Below are 18,157 nucleotides of genomic sequence, written 5' to 3'. Positions count from 1 at the left end.
GACGCCTGATAGGGTCTGCTGAATTGCTGTGAGACTGTACCGCCTCCATAGTTCTTTGTGGGTCTGCTACCCTTTATTGCAACGTTCTCTTCTTTTGAAGATGAAGTAGGTCTCGCAGTATTTTCTGGAGATTTCTTGGGAGCCCAGCGAGGTGATAACGTCCCTTGGAGTAGGCTTTCGGAAGCATTGTAGCGTTCGACCATATTCACCAACTGGTCGGCTGTATATGGGTCACCTTGTCCAACCCACCTCTGTAACTTAGGGGGCAAGGACCGCAGGTACTTGTCTAGAACAACACGTTCCACCATCTCTGCAGATGTCAAAATCTCTGGTTGCAGCCATTTTTTTTACTAGATGGATAAGATCATGCATTTGTGAGCGGGCTGGCTGATCTTCCACAAAAGTCCATAAATGTACCCTCTGTGCTCGTACATATGTGTTTACTCCCAGCCTTGCCAGGATTTCGCTTTTTAATTTGGTATAGTCCATAGCATCCACTCCATTTAAATCGTAATAGGCCTTTTGTGGATCTCCACTCAGAAATGGCGCAACCACTTCAGCCCACGTGTCCACCGGTAAATGCTCACGTTCTGCAATACGTTCAAATACGGTGAGATACGCTTCTACATCATCGTCAGCAGTCATTTTAAGCAGGGTTTTTTGTACGGCTTTCCGTGCACCAGCAACACTTTGTGCATGATCCCTCTCATCTCGGGGCTGCCGAATCAAAGCCTGCTTTATTGCATTCAACTGCTCTTGCTGAATCTGGTTTTGCTGGTCCAGGGCTTGCTGGAAGTAAGTATTGGTCTGCTGTTGTTGAATATTTGCCTGCAATAACTATTTCACTAGTTCCTCCATATTACTGGACTCTTGGCTCTTCAAAAGCACATGAGCTTTCAGCCAGGACATACACAGAGCACTTTATCTGCAGTCACAGTCCAACAGCCACTATGCCCGCATTCTCAAAACCATTTGTGGGAATATAGCTCATCAGGGATCTCTGCTTTGGCCCAAGCAGGTGGCTATGGAGTCACAACGAACAATAGCAGGCTAGCGAGTTCCACACAGGTATGTGTCAGGTGTATTTATTGTACACATTTGCCGTACAATGTTACACGTGCCAAACATGAAATAAAATGTCTAAGGCCGTCTGGCCACTAACTAACAACAAGATACTAACTGCAAAATAAACCTATACAACAAGAAAGAAGTTTGTGCAACCTTACTGTGTCAGCTCCCAGACCAGCAGATGAGAGGGTGAGATCCCAGCAGTTCCTTGATTATATCAGCTGAAGCAAAAGCTGGATCGTATGTGGAAGGGAAGCACCAGAGCTTTCAGGCTGATCACTAAAGAAACCAGGACCGGATTACAGAGAAATAAACAGCTTCACAATCAATACCGTGATACATATGAAATGAAACGGGGAGAAACATATCTGTTTTCTAGTACTTCTCCCCTTGGCACCTCACAGTATCATGAGCTCCTCATGGGCTCTGGATCGTGCATGTACTGTATAACGTTTGTGGTCCTGGGTCACATCTCATGAACGATGTCGGTTCTGCTAAAGCTCCGAGGGTTTTATTTGCACCAAAAATCCAACTTTTCGACAACGTGTGCAACAATGGTTGTAAAGCATTGAAGAAGATGATGTTGAAGTTGTCTCTTACTCTAGAATTGCACAATTTGCAGGCGCTGGTGTATGATTTCTATATGCTTCCTTAACCCTTTACACTGAAGAAGCTTGTTCCAGGTGTAATGAATGTGCGCGGCTTTGCGGTTTCCATGAAATGCCATGTATCCACACACTGGTCTCAGATGCTCACCAGACTGTAGAATAGGCTCTAATGAGATCCCTAGTGTCCAGCTCTACAGGATTACATGTCTACACCGGCGCCCTGGTCTCGCACGGATCAGGTGGTCTGCCTTCCTCCTCCTCCTCCTCCTCTGTACATCCTTCCTGCCTGATTAGGAGTCTTAGCCTTGCGAAACCCAAGATGCTCAAAGAGAGCCCTCACATGTCTCTCTTAGTACCGTAAATACATGAATGTTCTAGGAAATATCAAATTTGGGGTCTATCAATCTAGCTTATCGTTTTTGTTTTTCTAGATGCACAATTTTTCCAGTAATGCGTTTGATGATTGGAGCATTGAGGGGATTCTTTGTGCCAAACTGCAAGTATCACTGGTGACTATGGACAGTGGCTGTTTTGTGTGACCAAACGGAGACTAGCTGGGCCATGTCTGAATAGCCAGGGAGAGCTGGGAGATCTTCTTTAATGACTTTGGGATTTATATCTAACATTGAGTAACATATCGATACAGGAAGTTCCTTGAAGGCTTTTAGAGAATGGTAATTTTGTAAAGTGTTTTGTTCAATTTTCTTTTTTTTTTTCCATTGTCTGTTGGTTGGCAACCATTTATCATTGGCTATAGAGTATATAGGCAACCGTTGATGCCCACAAGTCAGTCTACGATTCTGTAGGGCATACTACTCTCCCATTATCTGAATGGGGCTTCCTGAAATCTAGGCTGATGCTGAGGAAAGGCCATTCACATGAATGGAAGTTATCAATATCAGTTTGTGGGGTCTGACACCTAGCACACCCACCGATGTGGGGTGTGTTCAGTGTACTGAGCACTGTGGATCCATGGCCACTTCCAGCCTCTGCACCTCCTCTCGCATTCATCTGATAGTACCTGGTAGTGGTCACTAAACAATGTATTGAGTTGCCCTCTTCGCTCAGTACAGCTTACATCCAGCCGCTGGAGCAGAAAACAGCTGATTGGTGGGTGCATAGGGTGTCTGACCTCTACGAGTTGGGGTTGGGATAGGTTATCAATATATTATACCCAGACCAATCCCTTTAACTATATTCCTTAGCTCACCTTGTCCATAGCCTGGTTAAACGATCACTACTGTTTTTATTCATGGAAAGTCGTGCACCCTCACTCCTGTATGGGACCTCAACCAGGAACAGAAAATGTCTGTAATCAAGGCTACTGTCAACAATCCCCATATAATTCCAGCAGTGTTTTCCACGTGGCAGCCTTCCAGTGTTGTGGTCAGCCGCCTCTGCTCCCCATAGGAATGAGGTCATCCCGATGGTGTATAGTGTTAGGCCCGCGCAGTCTATTGTTCTTGCATATATTTGACCCCTTGCCGGCCTTGAGGTCAAAAATACTTTGTTGTAAAAAAAATCACAGTAATAAGCAAGTGCTTGTCAAAAGATGGAAAAAAACAGGGTATTTAGTTGATACTTTTTTTGCAAAAAAATGTATACTAAGCAGAGTATTTTTGACCTCACTGTGCTTTTTTGTGTCTTCAGGTTTCTTGGTGGTGTGTGAACAGGTTCCTACAGACTTGTTCAATGTGCAAGTAGCCCATGTGTTTTAAAGTAAGGGTAAGCCCGCATGGCACCCAGTGCGCCACTCTGCACCACTCTGCGCCACACGCTGCAGCCCTCATTTAGCCTCTTTAATAATAAACATACAGCTTTTAATCTCGTCCTGCTGGGTGAAGTCATGAAATATAAATGTTTGCAGCCACAGATGATGTAATGCCATTGCGATCTCCGAGCGTAATAACTATCAGATGAACGCTCGGCTCAATCTCGGGTCTGGAGCCATTTACAGTTTGTCGTTAGTCCTATGGACAGAATCTAAGTTTCTCATCTGTACATGGCCACGGTGTAGATCTCACTTGTGTCGTGTCCAGCCTGCTATCAGTGTTGTCACAGCCTGAATTATCCATGTTTCAAGTACATGTTCTCTCCTTGTTTTAGGCTGTAAAAATGTCTGGTTTTTTTTTTTTTGCCGGATGGTGTGTCCGCAGAACAATCATTGAGACGTCCTTTTTTTATCCGAGTAATTTCTCAAAGTAACACATACAAGTCTATGGGTCCATGAAACTCATTGACTGAGCACATTGCTATCATCAGTGCACAGTCCATTATTAAAACTGCAATGTAGAGGAGACGTTTTGTAATTTATTTTTTCATCTGTGCAAATTACTGACACACTTATGGTAAAGACCGACACACTGACCAAACACTGATGGCGAAAACGCACACACTGACCAAACACTGATGGCGAAAACGCACACACTGACCAAACACTGATGGCGAAAACGCACACACTGACCAAACACTGATGGCGAAAACGCACACACTGACCAAACACTGATAGCGAAAACGCACACACTGACCAAACACTGATGGAGAAAACGCACACACTGACCAAACACTGATGAAACTCTGATACAAATCATTGATGAAAATCAGACCATTATTTGCATATGAGAATGTTTCTGAATGAGGCCTTATTCTGGGGACGACATCTCATTTTTACATGTAGAAAGCAGTAGCTGACTCTGCGTTAAGAGATTGTTGCACTCAGTAATTTGAGGCTGTCCCTTACAGAATGAGTGGAGTGGAGGTGCACATGCTCTGCCTCCTCTCCAATTCACACGGGAGAGCCCTGAGCAAGTTCTACTGGGGTGGACCCCAGGAGTCGGACCACCACTGCTCACACATTGATGTCCTCCTCACTCGGTATCAATAGATCTTCCTGGAAGCCCGTCATTACTTCAATAATGGGGGTTATTATTAGCTTGTTAGGAGAATATAATAATTTGGTTTTGGAATGTTTCCGTTGTGTGTTCTCACCATGCGATCCTATGATTAAATCCCTTTCTTTCCTGTCCTCAGGCGCCGATTTTCCCACATCTGGGTGGATTGCAAGTTCACTGTGGCATCCTTCAGTCGCCCCAACTAGTGTCAGGAGCGGCCACACACGGAGACACAGCATTACATCGGACAGTGGTGATACCGGCATAGGTACCTCTTGTTCAGACAGCCTGGAAGGTGAGTGCACACTTACTCCCACTTTTCAGATTGCCGATGGCTATATACCTAGGGAGTAGCAGTGTATCAAGACTGTGTGACTGATAAACGCGCCTTGCTGCCCAGGGCGCTGCTCTGAAGGATGAAAGTTGGTTCTGGAATGCTGCTATTCTGTACAATGTATAAATATGGCAATATCATCTCATCCATTAGGTGCTGGATTGTCAAATTCTTGACCATAGAATTTATAAAGTTGACTTGTGAGCATAGAGAACCTAATTATGATCTAAAGGAAAGGAGCAGATCTGTTACATTTCTAGAATTGCTTTTCTTTGCTTGCTCTTACCTATGGTTGTAAGATCCCACATTATTTTGTAGTTTTATGCCAGGACAAAGTGTTAGATGTTTTAATTTTCTGTAAACTCAGATTCTCAAATTAGGGATTTGAAGTAGTTTTTTTTCATACAACTGCTACACTGCAGTGGAGGACGGTTCCTTGGCTTCAAGCAGTAAAATAAGAGGAAACCGGAGAATGGCGGCAGATAGAAACACCAAGTACATTGGAAATGTGATTTCCCACTGTTTTCACATGATACTAAGTAGGACATTTTACTGGCCTGAGTAATCCCTGCAATTGTTGCTGATCCTCTGGTTCTGGAACCTGAGTAATCCCTGCAATTGTTGCTGATCCTCTCGTTCTGGAGCCTGAGTAATCCCTGCAATTGTTGCTGATCCTCTGGTTCTGGAGCCTGAGTAATCCCTGCAATTATTGCTGATCCTCTGGTTCTGGAGCCTGAGTAATCCCTGCAATTGTTGCTGATCCTCTGGTTCTGGAACCTGAGTAATCCCTGCAATTGTTGCTGATCCTCTGGTTCTGGAGCCTGAGTAATCCCTGCAATTGTTGCTGATCCTCTGGTTTTGGAGCCTGAGTAATCCCTGCAATTGTTGCTGATCCTCTGGTTCTGGAGCCTGAGTAATCCCTGCAATTATTGCTGATCCTCTGGTTCTGGAGCCTGAGTAATCCCTGCAGTTGTTGCTGATCCTCTGGTTCTGGAACCTGAGTAATCCCTGCAATTGTTGCTGATCCTCTCGTTCTGGAGCCTGAGTAATCCCTGCAATTGTTGCTGATGCTCTGGTTCTGGTGCCTGAGTAATCCCTGCAATTGTTGCTGATCCTCTGGTTCTGGAGCCTGAGTAATCCCTGCAGTTGTTGCTGATCCTCTGGTTCTGGAACCTGAGTAATCCCTGCAATTGTTGCTGATCCTCTCGTTCTGGAGCCTGAGTAATCCCTGCAATTGTTGCTGATGCTCTGGTTCTGGTGCCTGAGTAATCCCTGCAATTGTTGCTGATCCTCTGGTTCTGGAGCCTGAGTAATCCCTGCAATTGTTGCTGATCCTCTGGTTCTGGTGCCTGAGTAATCCCTGCAATTGTTGCTGATCCTCTGGTTCTGGTGCCTGAGTAATCCCTGCAATTGTTGCTGATCCTCTGGTTCTGGAGCCTAAGTAATCCTTGCAATTATTGCTGATCCTCTGGTTCTGGAGCCGGAGTAATCCCTGCAATTGTTGCTGATCCTCTGGTTCTGGAGCCTAAGTAATCCCTGCAATTGTTGCTGATCCACTGGTTCTGGAGCCTAAGTAATCCCTGCAATTATTGCTGATCCTCTGGTTCTGGAGCCGGAGTAATCCCTGCAATTGTTGCTGATCCTCTGGTTCTGGAGCCAGAGTAATCCCTGCAATTGTTGCTGATCCTCTGGTTCTGGTGCCTGAGTAATCCCTGCAATTGTTGCTGATCCTCTGCTTCTGGAGCCTGAGTAACCCCTGCAATTGTTGCTGATCCTCTGTTTTTGGTGCCTGAGTAATCCCTGCAATTGTTGCTGATCCTCTGATTCTGGAGCCTGAGTAATCCCTGCAATTGTTGCTGATCCTCTGGTTCTGGTGCCTGAGTAATCCCTGCAATTGTTGCTGATCCTCTGCTTCTGGAGCCTGAGTAACCCCTGCAATTGTTGCTGATCCTCTGTTTTTGGTGCCTGAGTAATCCCTGCAATTGTTTCTGATCCTCTGATTCTGGAGCCTGAGTAATCCCTGCAATTGTTGCTGATCCTCTGGTTCTGGAGCCTGAGTAATCTCTGCAATTGTTGCTGATCCTCTGATTCTGGAGCCTGAGTAATCCCTGCAATTGTTGCTGATCCTCTGGTTCTGGTGCCTGAGTAATCTCTGCAATTGTTGCTGATCCTCTGGTTCTGGAGCCTGAGTAATCCCTGCAATTGTTGCTGATCCTCTGGTTCTGGTGCCTGAGTAATCTCTGCAATTGTTGCTGATCCTCTGGTTCTTGAACAGTTTGTCTTTTTGTTCTGTGTACCACGATATCAAAGTTATCCTGCTCCGTAGTAAAGATGCAAACAGCTGGGCGTACAAAACAGAACTTTATGGGCATTTGCTGGTCAATCAATACATCGAATTGGATATAGAGAGGTTCTGTGATGTACATCCAGATGGTTGAGGGGTGAATTTATACTATTCTTACTGGGTGACACAATGGAGGGTTGCAGAAGAAATGAAATGTAAAGCTGTTCCAGGAGCAGTAGAGCAGCCCCAACTGGAGGAGATGCTAATTTTTCTTTAAAAAAAAAAAAAAAAGTCCTATATAAAATTATTTTTCCAATTTTTTTTTTCCTGTGGTACAGTATAGTCCTGTATCTTTCATTTCCCATGCAAAACTCAATTAGAGGAATCCAGGTGTTGGCTCTCCCTTTATAACGCAGTATGTCCTCCTAAGTCACTGCCACCGTGGCATTCAATACCTTGTGGGTGGCTGTAAAGATGCTGATGATTTGTAACCAGTACCTATGGGTTGACTCTGTTAGAGGGAGCTGATATGGTGCAGGAGGTGGCAGAGAATCTGGTGGTTGTTCGGCTATCCCACCATCACCACTTGTCTACAGTTTGCAAAGTTAGAAGAACTGCTAAAGAACTAAGATCCCCTGTGGTTCCATACAAAGCCCCAGACAGCTACTAATGCTGCCACCTTCTCAGCCGTGGAACAACATATTTGTGATGGCCCTGACCGCTATGAAACATTCCCCAGGTCAATGCTGAGGCTGCACATTGTTCAAAAGTTGGGGTCCAATATTCTGCTCTGGAGACATGTAAAACATGGTTTGATCAGAACAATTGCCGACAGGTCAAAGTTTTCAGAATGACGTCTGCCTATCCTCTCTGGGAAGGTAACGGTTACTGGCGGCAGCTCCACATGTAATGCGGTGTCGCCTGGTTTTCATGGTTCGCTGCCTGCACAGTTACTTCTCTACCGCTACATTCAGATGAACATTTGTGGTATTTTGTGCACACGCTGACGGCACCCGAGCGGCTGCAGGCAGTCTGAAAACTGAGGCTTCCTGTTCTTATAGTGAGGCAGGAAATCTGCATTGTTCTGCGCCACGTTACCAGTGCACTGGTTTAAGATGAAGGACCCTTCTGATGCCCCCGCTCCTCGTACTTGGCACTGTAATGAGCTGGACATGTACCATTACTGACGCTTTACGTAAGTGCTTTCGCCTCATGACAGATGAGACGTTTTCAATTTCTATTATTCTGCTGCCCTTGCTACATTCGGATATCGAAACCATTCGTGTAAAGAAGATGAAATGTGACGGAATACTGGATTATTTGCCTTTAGTTCAACATGTATATCTTTTCTTTTTTTTTGAAGTTGGGACCCTAATCATTCTCATGGTTTGGTGTGTGTATATATATATATATATATATATATATATATTTTTTTTTTTTTTGTACTTTTTTTTTTTTTTTGTAAAACTTGCATTAAAGGGGTTGTCCAGTTAAAACCGGTTGTCACCTAACCACTGCATAGATGATAACTTGCTGATTTATGGTTATACAACCGCTGGTACCTGCAGTGATCAGCAGAACAAGGAATTTTTCTCTATGATGGGGCACTTTTATGGCAGTTAATAAATGGAGGGTCAGGTCGTGTGCCGAATCTCCTCTCCATTAATTCTCTATGAGTGCAGCACTTGACAGCCCCACAGGCAGTGTTGAGCGGTGGCCAACCGTGTGCACTGTCGCTCTTTTCTGGCGAGGATAAAAGTTCCTTGTTCTGCCAATCGGTGAAGGTCCCAGTGCTCGGACCACTATGAAACATTAAAGGGGTTGTCCACTACTAGGGCAACCCCTTGTTAAACTAAATGTTCAGCTGCGATATAACTATAAGGGCTCATCTCCACTTGTGTGAGAAAAAAACGGTCCGATCTACGGACCGAAAAAACTGATGTAACGTCTGTGAGTGTCATGCGATTTTTTTTTTTTTTTTTTTTTTTTTTTTTTTTTTTTTATCGCAACATCCGTATGACATCCGTATTGCTGTCCGATTTTTACGCACGGGTCTCCTTTGAAAAGCCGGTAATTCAACGCAGAGTACAGTAAAATCACACTGACAGCTTAGATTAGAGTAGATATATACACATAGAATAGGTATATATACATATATATATATGTCAGAGAGACACCTATATATATATATATATATATATTTATATTTAATGCAGCGCTAGATAGCTTTAAAGCTGGTAATTCAATTACCGGCTTTTGCTTTCTCCTTCCTAAACCCGACATGATATGAGACCTGGTTTACATACAGTAAACCATCTCATATCACCATTTTTTTTGCATATTCCACACTACTAATGTCAGTAGTGTGTATATGCAAAATTTGGGCGTTCTAGCTATTATATTTAAGGGTTAAATGGCGGATAAAATTGGCGTGGGCTCCCGCGCAATTTTCTCCGCCAGAGTAGTAAAGCCAGTGACTGAGGGCAGATATTAATAGCCTGGAGAGGGTCCATGGTTATTGCCCCCCCCCCCCCTGGCTAAAAACACCTGCCCCCAGTCACCCCAGAACAGGCACATCTGGAAGATGCGCCTATTCTGGCACTTGGCCACTCTCTTCCCATTCCCGTGTAGCGGTGGGATATGGGGTAATGAAGGGTTAATGCCACCTTGCTATTGTAAGGTGACATTAAGCCTAATTAATAATGGAGAGGCGTCAATTATGACACCTATCCATTATTAATCCAATACTAGTAAAGGGTTAAATAAAAACACACACACATTATTAAAAATTAATTTATTGAAAAAAATCACAAAGGCTGTTGTATTAATTTATTCTACTCTCAATCCACTCACTGAAGACACTCGATCTGTAAATGAAAAAAAAATAAATAAAAAAAATAAACCAACAATATACATACCTTCCGAGGATCTGTAAGGTCCAACGATGTAAATCCATCTGAAGGGGTTAAAATATTTTGCAGACACGAGCTCCGCTAATGCAGGCTGCTCATTTCTGCAAAACCCCGGAGAATGAAGCTAAATATAGATCAATGAGCTATATTTAGCTTCATTTGCGGTGAGGCGCCCTCTGCTGGTTGTCCCTAGATCGTGGGAACTTTCCTTGAAAGCTCCCAGGCTTTCTAGGAAAGTTCCCACGATCTATGAACAGCCAATAGAGGGCGCCTCACCGCAAATGCAGGTAAATATAGGTCATTGACCTACTTTACCTTCATTCCCTGGGGTTTTGCAGCGAGGAGTAGCATTGCATTAGCAGAACTCCTGGCTGCAAAATATTTTAACCCCTTCAGAAGGATTTACATCGTTGGACTTTACAGATCTGCGGAAGGTATGTATATTGTTGGTTTATTATGTTTTTTTGGTTACAGAACGAGGGTCTTCAGTGATTGGATTGGGCGTTAAATAAAATATTACAACAACCTTTGTTTTTATTTCATTAAAATAATTTTTAATATTGTGTGTTTTTTTTAACCCTTTCATTCAATTGGATTAATAATGGATAGGTGTCATAATTGACGCCTGTCCATTATTAATTAGGCTTCATGTCACCTTACAATAGCAAGGTGGCATTAACCCTTCATTACCCCATATCCCACCGCTACACGGGAATGGGAAGAGAGTGGCCAAGTGCCAGAATAGGCGCATCTTCCAGATGTGCCTTTTCTGGGGTGGCTGGGGGCAGGTGTTTTTAGCCAGGGGGGAGCCAATAACCATGGACCCTCTCCAGGCTATTAATATCTGCCCTCAGTCACTGGCTTTACTACTCTGGCGGAGAAAATTGCGCGGGAGCCCACGCCAATTTTTTCCGCCATTTAACCCTTAAATATAATAGCTAGAACGCCCAAATTTTGCATATACACACTACTGACATTAGTAGTGTGGAATATGCAAAAAAAATGGTGATATGAGATGGTTTACTGTATGTAAACCAGGTCTCATATCATGTCGGGTTTAGGAAGGAGAAAGCAAAAGCCGGTAATTGAATTACCAGCTTTAAAGCTATCTAGCGCTGCATTAAATATAAATAAATAAATATATATATATATATATATATATATATATATATATATATATATATATATATATATATATATATGTATATATACCTATTCTATGTGTATATATCTACTCTCATCTAACCTGTTAGTGTGATTTTACTGTACTCTACGCTGAATTGCCGGCTTTTCTAAGGACACGGGTGCGTAAAAATCGGACAGCACTCGCATGGTGCGAGTGCTGTGCGTTTTTTTTCTCGCACCCATTGACTTGCATTGGCGAGTCTTGTCCGAGAATCTCAGCAATACGCAGCATGCTGCGATTTTTTTTCTCAGCCGACACAGATTTTTCGCAGTCCGTTTTCGGCTGAGAAAAAAATCGCAAATGGAATGTCACCTATTGATTAACATTGGTCCGAGTGCAATCCGATTTTTTTTTTATCGGATTGCACTCATCCGTTTTTCTCACAAGTGGAGATGAGCCCTAAAGCTCATACTCGCCTCCCATGCCAGCTCCGTTCCAGCAGAATCGGCACTCGCGGTCTCGGGGCTGTGATGCAGTAGAATGATACGTGGTGCCCAATCAGCGCTGGCGTCACTGTCTTCGCCTTCATACAAACTGAACATGAAGTCGAAGTCCTAGATGAGCTGCAGTCTGGACTTCATGTTCAGTTTGTCCAAAGGTGGAGACAATGATGCCAGCACTGATTGGGCACCAGCTTCACATGTCACAACACCGCATCACAGTCCCGGGGAGAGGGAGTTGAGACACCGCGTAAACAATGCCAGCACGGTAGATGAGTATAGACTTTATTATTTTATTGGGGCCGAACGTTTAGTTTAAGAACGGGTTGTCCTAGTAGTGGACAACTCCATTAAAATATCTTGTGGAAAAATGATAACTTGTTTTCACCTGACAAAAAGCTAGAAAGGTACAGAATCAATTTCACATTCAAGTTTTTAAATTGCTTTAATTTGTTAGCATAAAAATTGACTTGCTTTTTTATATTTTGCTGTCATTTTCCTGTAATGGCTGCTGTTATCTTTCATAGTGTACAGCTGGTTTACATAGATATTGGCTTCCAGAGCCAGGTCAAGAGTGAAGATTAGTTACATTCCAGGAGAGGGGTTAGCCCTTACTATGCCAGTTAGCTCTCCTCCAGCCCATTGGCTTCTATACAACACTTATCTGCTAGCCTCTTTCCACTTCCATCCTGCCCCTCTCATCTTCTGAAGAGATGCAGTTATAAATCACCAGCCCAGCAGCTTCCAGAGCAGGTCTCCTCTCTCGCTGTCCAGAGCTATGTGCTTGTTCAAATGCCCTTTGAGTGATGGCAGTGTCTTCTCGAAAACAAACCAACGGTGGTTGACTCTGTTGCAGCAGAACTTGTGCTGAACTTTATAGTTCTACTAATACAGCTCTACTACTCACCAGAGCTGTCACTCTAGGAAGAGAGCCCACCTCACCAGAACCCAGGAGGTGAGGAGACCGTAAGGTTGTGTGCTGGTCAAGAGCCAACTTGAGAAAACCCCTTATTGCCCTTTTTTATGTATCTGATAGCTGTCTTCCAGTGATGGGAACATTAGAGTAGTGGCTTTTGTCACTGACATCTTGTATTCAGTGTCCTCCTACACATGATGTAGACAGGCAGTGTAGGAGGCCACTCTCCTTATGAATCATGCACTAATAACAAGTCGTACCGCTCTAAGTAAGGTGAGAATTCTTCACCGTACTGCTCTATACACCACATTGCTCTCAAGCAGGAGTATCATGCTGAAGTTCAAACGTAATTTGAAGTTTAAGATGAAAATGTAATAAACCACAGTTTATGTAGCTCAACTGAGGTTCTGTATGGAAGCCGTCCTAGACTAGAAGTACTTCTGTAAGAAAATATTGACTGCCTATGGTGGCATTGCTGCATGAAGTCATGTGGCGGTTTTTATGGCCTTTGTGGTATTGGTGAGGTTGGCTATGTGAAGGCACATTGTCTGTATATTAACTTGTTAAACCCTATTTATATTTTGGCCAGTTTAAAAGGGTCATATTCTTTGGCCTATGCCCTGATCACAAGGTGTCCCGTTACTGGGACTTCCAGTGAGTGTCTCTAAATTGTGCAGGAACCTGAAAATCAGGTCATGACATCCGGGAAGGCTAGTAACTAGTCTCTCGGCATGTTATCATGCAGCAGGGCCTCTCCTTATCCCTGCCAATCCAGCACAGACTTTTCAGGTCTCCGTCACTAGCTATACTACCAGCATTGTGGCTGCTTGCTAAGAGGTAAGCTGATTGACTGCAGCGGTCATATACTGGTGGTTTGTAAATCCTGGTGGAGCATTTGCACTGGTGCTGCCTGGCACGTGGTGAACAACACCTATAACTTGAGGTTTCCTATGGCGCGGAACATTTCTTTGCGATTTTGCCTTTTCCTTTTTTAGTCTATGATGAGTAAGGTCTAATGACTTCATATCCCCCTTACAAGTTATGTAATGAAGCAATATGTTAGGAAACCACAGGAATTTCCACAAAGGACTTCATGTAGAAATGGCATTTTTTTCCAAAGTTCAGACTTGTTCACGGATCTTCCACCTAGTCTACCAGCAGGGTTATTTTAGGGAAGATTGGGGTTTCCAGCCTTTGTATGACGATTGCTCACATTAGCTGGGGCCTGGGAAGCAAATAACCGAAATATATTACATGCCATTCATTTCTCTTCCTTGGAATTCCAGAAATGCCCATCCTAACGCCCAGATGATCGGTGGAGAATAATGGATGTTACATGTGCTGTGCTGGGAGGGCGGCCAGAAATCTGCTGCTTATTGACCTTCCTGGGGGTTAAAGGTTAATAACTGGAAATAAGCTTTTTTTTCTTCAGTCATTGTAATACAAATGTTTGATTTCTAGTTCTTTGTGCTCCTTAGTTATATAACTTTCTCTTAAATATTCATAAAACAGGAGATGGAGAAATCCGGCCATATTGATCCTCTCTTGTCCTATACATGGGACATCTATAATGCCTGATCCTGTATGTATGGGGCAAATAAAAACTATTTAGGGTTTTTTCGGGGTCTTTGATATCAATGGCCTATTGTTGGCACAGAACATGGATATCACATTGGTGGTGGTCTGGTACCATACACAGATCCGTATTTTTGGTAGTGGCTGATTACTGTCGCTCAGGTCCAAGCCAGTAAATGAGTGTGTGGGCGTCACTATCACTGTCTGGGATAAGCGCTTTCACACTACTTAGAGATTGCAGAATGCAAAGATGACGCTACGTTCTAATGGAGCATTTACACCATCCGATTCTAGGTTGTTAAATGAGTGCAAATTGTTTATTCGAGCCATTTAGTGCTTGCTTCATTACCTGTCTACACACACTAACAATAATGGGACTGGAGTAATGATGAGGGAACGTGCTCAGACAAGGTGTTATCCGATCATTCTTATATGTAGAGTTGAGCGAATTTCTTCGGGTCCCAAAACGCAGGCTCTCCATGAATGTGCTGTGACAGTGACGCAGCTGCGACACATGCAGCTGCGGCACTGATGAGCCGGCGCGCTCCATGTATCCGGGTTCCCGCTGTAGCTTATTTAGTAAGCGGAGACCCTAAGATATTCGCTCAACTCTATTCATATGTCAACAGAATGTCTTTGGTGTGCTCGAATACTATGTTCGAGTCCCAGGGGCTGCATGTCTCGCGGCTGTTTGACAGCCGGAACGCATGCAGGGATTGCCTAACAAACAGGCTGTTGAACAGCCGCGAGACATGCAGCTGCGGGGACTCGAACATATTATTCAAGCACACCAAAGTCACTCGGTTAGCATCCGAGTGTGCTCCAATAACACCTTCTCCGATCACATTCACTCATCACTAATGTGGATCAATTGCTAATACGACTTGTGTCCCCATGCAGTATAATGGCTGCGCAGCGACCCTTGTAAAAAATACGCTAGTTTTGTTTTCAGACGGCATAAATGATCCAATTGTCCTATAACTGAGCGTTTTGCTCGTTCGTCAGGCGATCGATCAAGAAAGGCCTTCCTGCAAGCTCTGCTTCTCCAATTCATGGTCCACTTTGCACATAAAGCAAATGGCCTATTAAAAATACTGTTATTTTTACCAAAAAAACACCAATCTCTTCCTCCTGTCATGCTGGTGCACGCACCATACTGTGTAGATATCATACCTGACCACAGAAACTTTCCTGTGACTCCATGGCGGATGACAGATTGGGACAAAACAAGAAATTATAAAATGAACTCAAACGAAGTAAATGAGACAAACCTAAAATGACTCCAGACACTTTTTCCTGACTTCTGGGACTTTTTCTTCCATGTGATGTTGTGAGAACGGACACCACTTTCCTTTTATCGCCCCGGGACTTTGTCTCCCTATAGATGACTATCCGCTCCTATTGTATATAAGTAATTGGAGCGCCATCACTTTTCCATGCCGCCACATTATGAGCAGCCATATTTAGTTCCTAATGGGATGATACATGGTTCTGATGTGATCCGTAGTCTAGCTTTCTGATATTTCTAAAGCTGCATGGAAGGGAGCGGCAATGCAGAGGGAAAACGGCAGAGTAAGTAGTTCATGTCTATCCCGCGGTAGGAGGGACCCTCTCTAGAGACTTGGCAGGCTTATGTGACGCAGAGAGGTAGCTGTGCCAGATGGATCAGTTTCATTTTATTCACTGCAACACAAATACAATTTAAAGAGGACACATTGGTCAGATCTCTTCCGAATGTCACTGCTTTACCTAGAGGTTATTTGGAAAGAAACCTGATAGCTGACAGAATGCTGCTTACACTTGTGGTTCTTGTGAGACCAGTTACTCAAAGTTTGTTATTGAAACCCTTTTCTAATCTGAGATATTGGATGTGATTTGTGTCAGTCCAAACTGTACCGTCTTGCATTATATTCCTGAATGTAATCTAGGAATGTGACAGTTGATAGTGTAATCGGTGTTACATAGTGGTGGCAACTTCGGCTTCGTCGGTGTTACATAGTGGTGGCAGCCTCGGCTTCTTCGGTGTTACATAGTGGTGGCAGCCTCGGCTTCTTCGGTGTTACATAGTGGTGGCAAGCTTGGCTTCTTCGGTGTTACATAGTGGTGGCAACCTCGGCTTCTTTGGAGTTACATAGTGTTGGCAGCCTAGGCTTCTTCGGTGTTACGTAGTGGTGGCAAGCTCGGCTTCTTCGGTGTTACATAGTGGTGGCAAGCTCGGCTTCTTCGGTGTTATAGTGGTGGCAAGCTCGGCTTCTTCGGTGTTACATAGTGGTGGCAACCTCGGCTTCTTCGGAGTTACATAGTGTTGGCAGCCTAGGCTTCTTCGGTGTTACGTAGTGGTGGCAAGCTCGGCTTCTTCGGTGTTACATAGTGGTAGCAACCTCGGCTTCTTTGCTTTTACATAGTGTTGGCAGCCTAGGCTTCTTCGCTGTTACATAGTGGTGGCAGCCTAGGCTTCTTCGGTGTTACATAGTGGTGGCAGCCTAGGCTTCTTCTGTGTTACATAGTGGTGGCAGCCTAGGCTTCTTCTGTGTTACATAGTGGTGGCAGCCTAGGCTTCTTCGGTGTTACATAGTGGTGGCAGCCTCGGCTTCTTCGGTGTTACATAGTGGTGGCAAGCTTGGCTTCTTCGGTGTTACATAGTGGTGGCAACCTCGGCTTCTTCGGAGTTACATAGTGTTGGCAGCCTAGGCTTCTTCGGTGTTACGTAGTGGTGGCAAGCTCGGCTTCTTCGGTGTTACATAGTGGTGGCAAGCTCGGCTTCTTCGGTGTTATAGTGGTGGCAAGCTCGGCTTCTTCGGTGTTACATAGTGGTGGCAACCTCGGCTTCTTCGGAGTTACATAGTGTTGGCAGCCTAGGCTTCTTCGGTGTTACGTAGTGGTGGCAAGCTCGGCTTCTTCGGTGTTACATAGTGGTGGCAACCTCGGCTTCTTTGCTTTTACATAGTGTTGGCAGCCTAGGCTTCTTCGCTGTTACATAGTGGTGGCAGCCTAGGCTTCTTCGGTGTTACATAGTGGTGGCAGCCTAGGCTTCTTCTGTGTTACATGGTGGTGGCAGCCTAGGCTTCTTCTGTGTTACATAGTGGTGGCAGCCTAGGCTTCTTCGGTGTTACATAGTGGTGGAAGCCTAGGCTTCTTCGGTGTTACATAGTGGTGGCAGCCTAGGCTTCTTCGGTGTTACATAGTGGTGGCAAGCTCGGCTTCTTCGGTGTTACATAGTGGTGGCAGCCTAGGCTTCTTCGGTGTTACATAGTGGTGGCAGCCTAGGCTTCTTCTGTGTTACATAGTGGTGGCAGCCTAGGCTTCTTCGGTGTTACATAGTGGTGGAAGCCTAGGCTTCTTCTGTGTTACATAGTGGTGGCAGCCTAGGCTTCTTCGGTGTTACATAGTGGTGGAAGCCTAGGCTTCTTCGGTGTTACATAGTGGTGGCAGCCTAGGCTTCTTCGGTGTTACATAGTGGTGGCAAGCTCGGCTTCTTCGGTGTTACATAGTGGTGGCAGCCTAGGCTTCTTCGGTGTTACATAGTGGTGGCAGCCTAGGCTTCTTCTGTGTTACATAGTGGTGGCAGCCTAGGCTTCTTCGGTGTTACATAGTGGTGGCAGCCTAGGCTTCTTCGGTGTTACATAGTGGTGGCAGCCTCGGCTTCTTCGGTGTTACATAGTGGTGGCAAGCTCGGCTTCTTCGGTGTTACATAGTGGTGGCAACCTTGGCTTCTTTGGTGTTGCATAGTGTTGGCAGCCTCGGCTTCTTCGGTGTTACATAGTGGTGGCAACCTTGGCTTCTTTGGTGTTGCATAGTGTTGGCAAGCTCGGCTTCTTCGGTGTTACATAGTGGTGGCAGCCTCGGCTTCTTCGGTGTTACATAGTGGTGGCAAGCTCGGCTTCTTCGGTGTTACATAGTGGTGGCAACCTTGGCTTCTTTGGTGTTGCATAGTGTTGGCAGC

General features: G+C 44.6%; 1 protein-coding gene across 1 annotated transcript in view; it reads left to right on the top strand.

Moving 5' to 3' along the window:
• CEP85L (centrosomal protein 85 like) overlaps nucleotides 1-18,157 on the top strand; it is a 141,976-nt gene that overhangs the window by 16,791 nt on the left and 107,028 nt on the right. Inside the window, exon 2 of the mRNA XM_069726208.1 lies at nucleotides 4,707-4,862. Coding sequence (XP_069582309.1) covers nucleotides 4,707-4,862 — 156 coding nt within the window. The remainder of the gene's footprint in view (nucleotides 1-4,706; nucleotides 4,863-18,157) is intronic.

This window comes from Ranitomeya imitator, chromosome 5 (genome assembly GCF_032444005.1).
Source record: "Ranitomeya imitator isolate aRanImi1 chromosome 5, aRanImi1.pri, whole genome shotgun sequence".
NCBI lineage: Eukaryota > Metazoa > Chordata > Amphibia > Anura > Dendrobatidae > Ranitomeya > Ranitomeya imitator.
The sequence above is the reverse complement of the archived record's forward strand: the minus strand, read 5'-3'. Positions and strand labels throughout refer to the sequence as shown.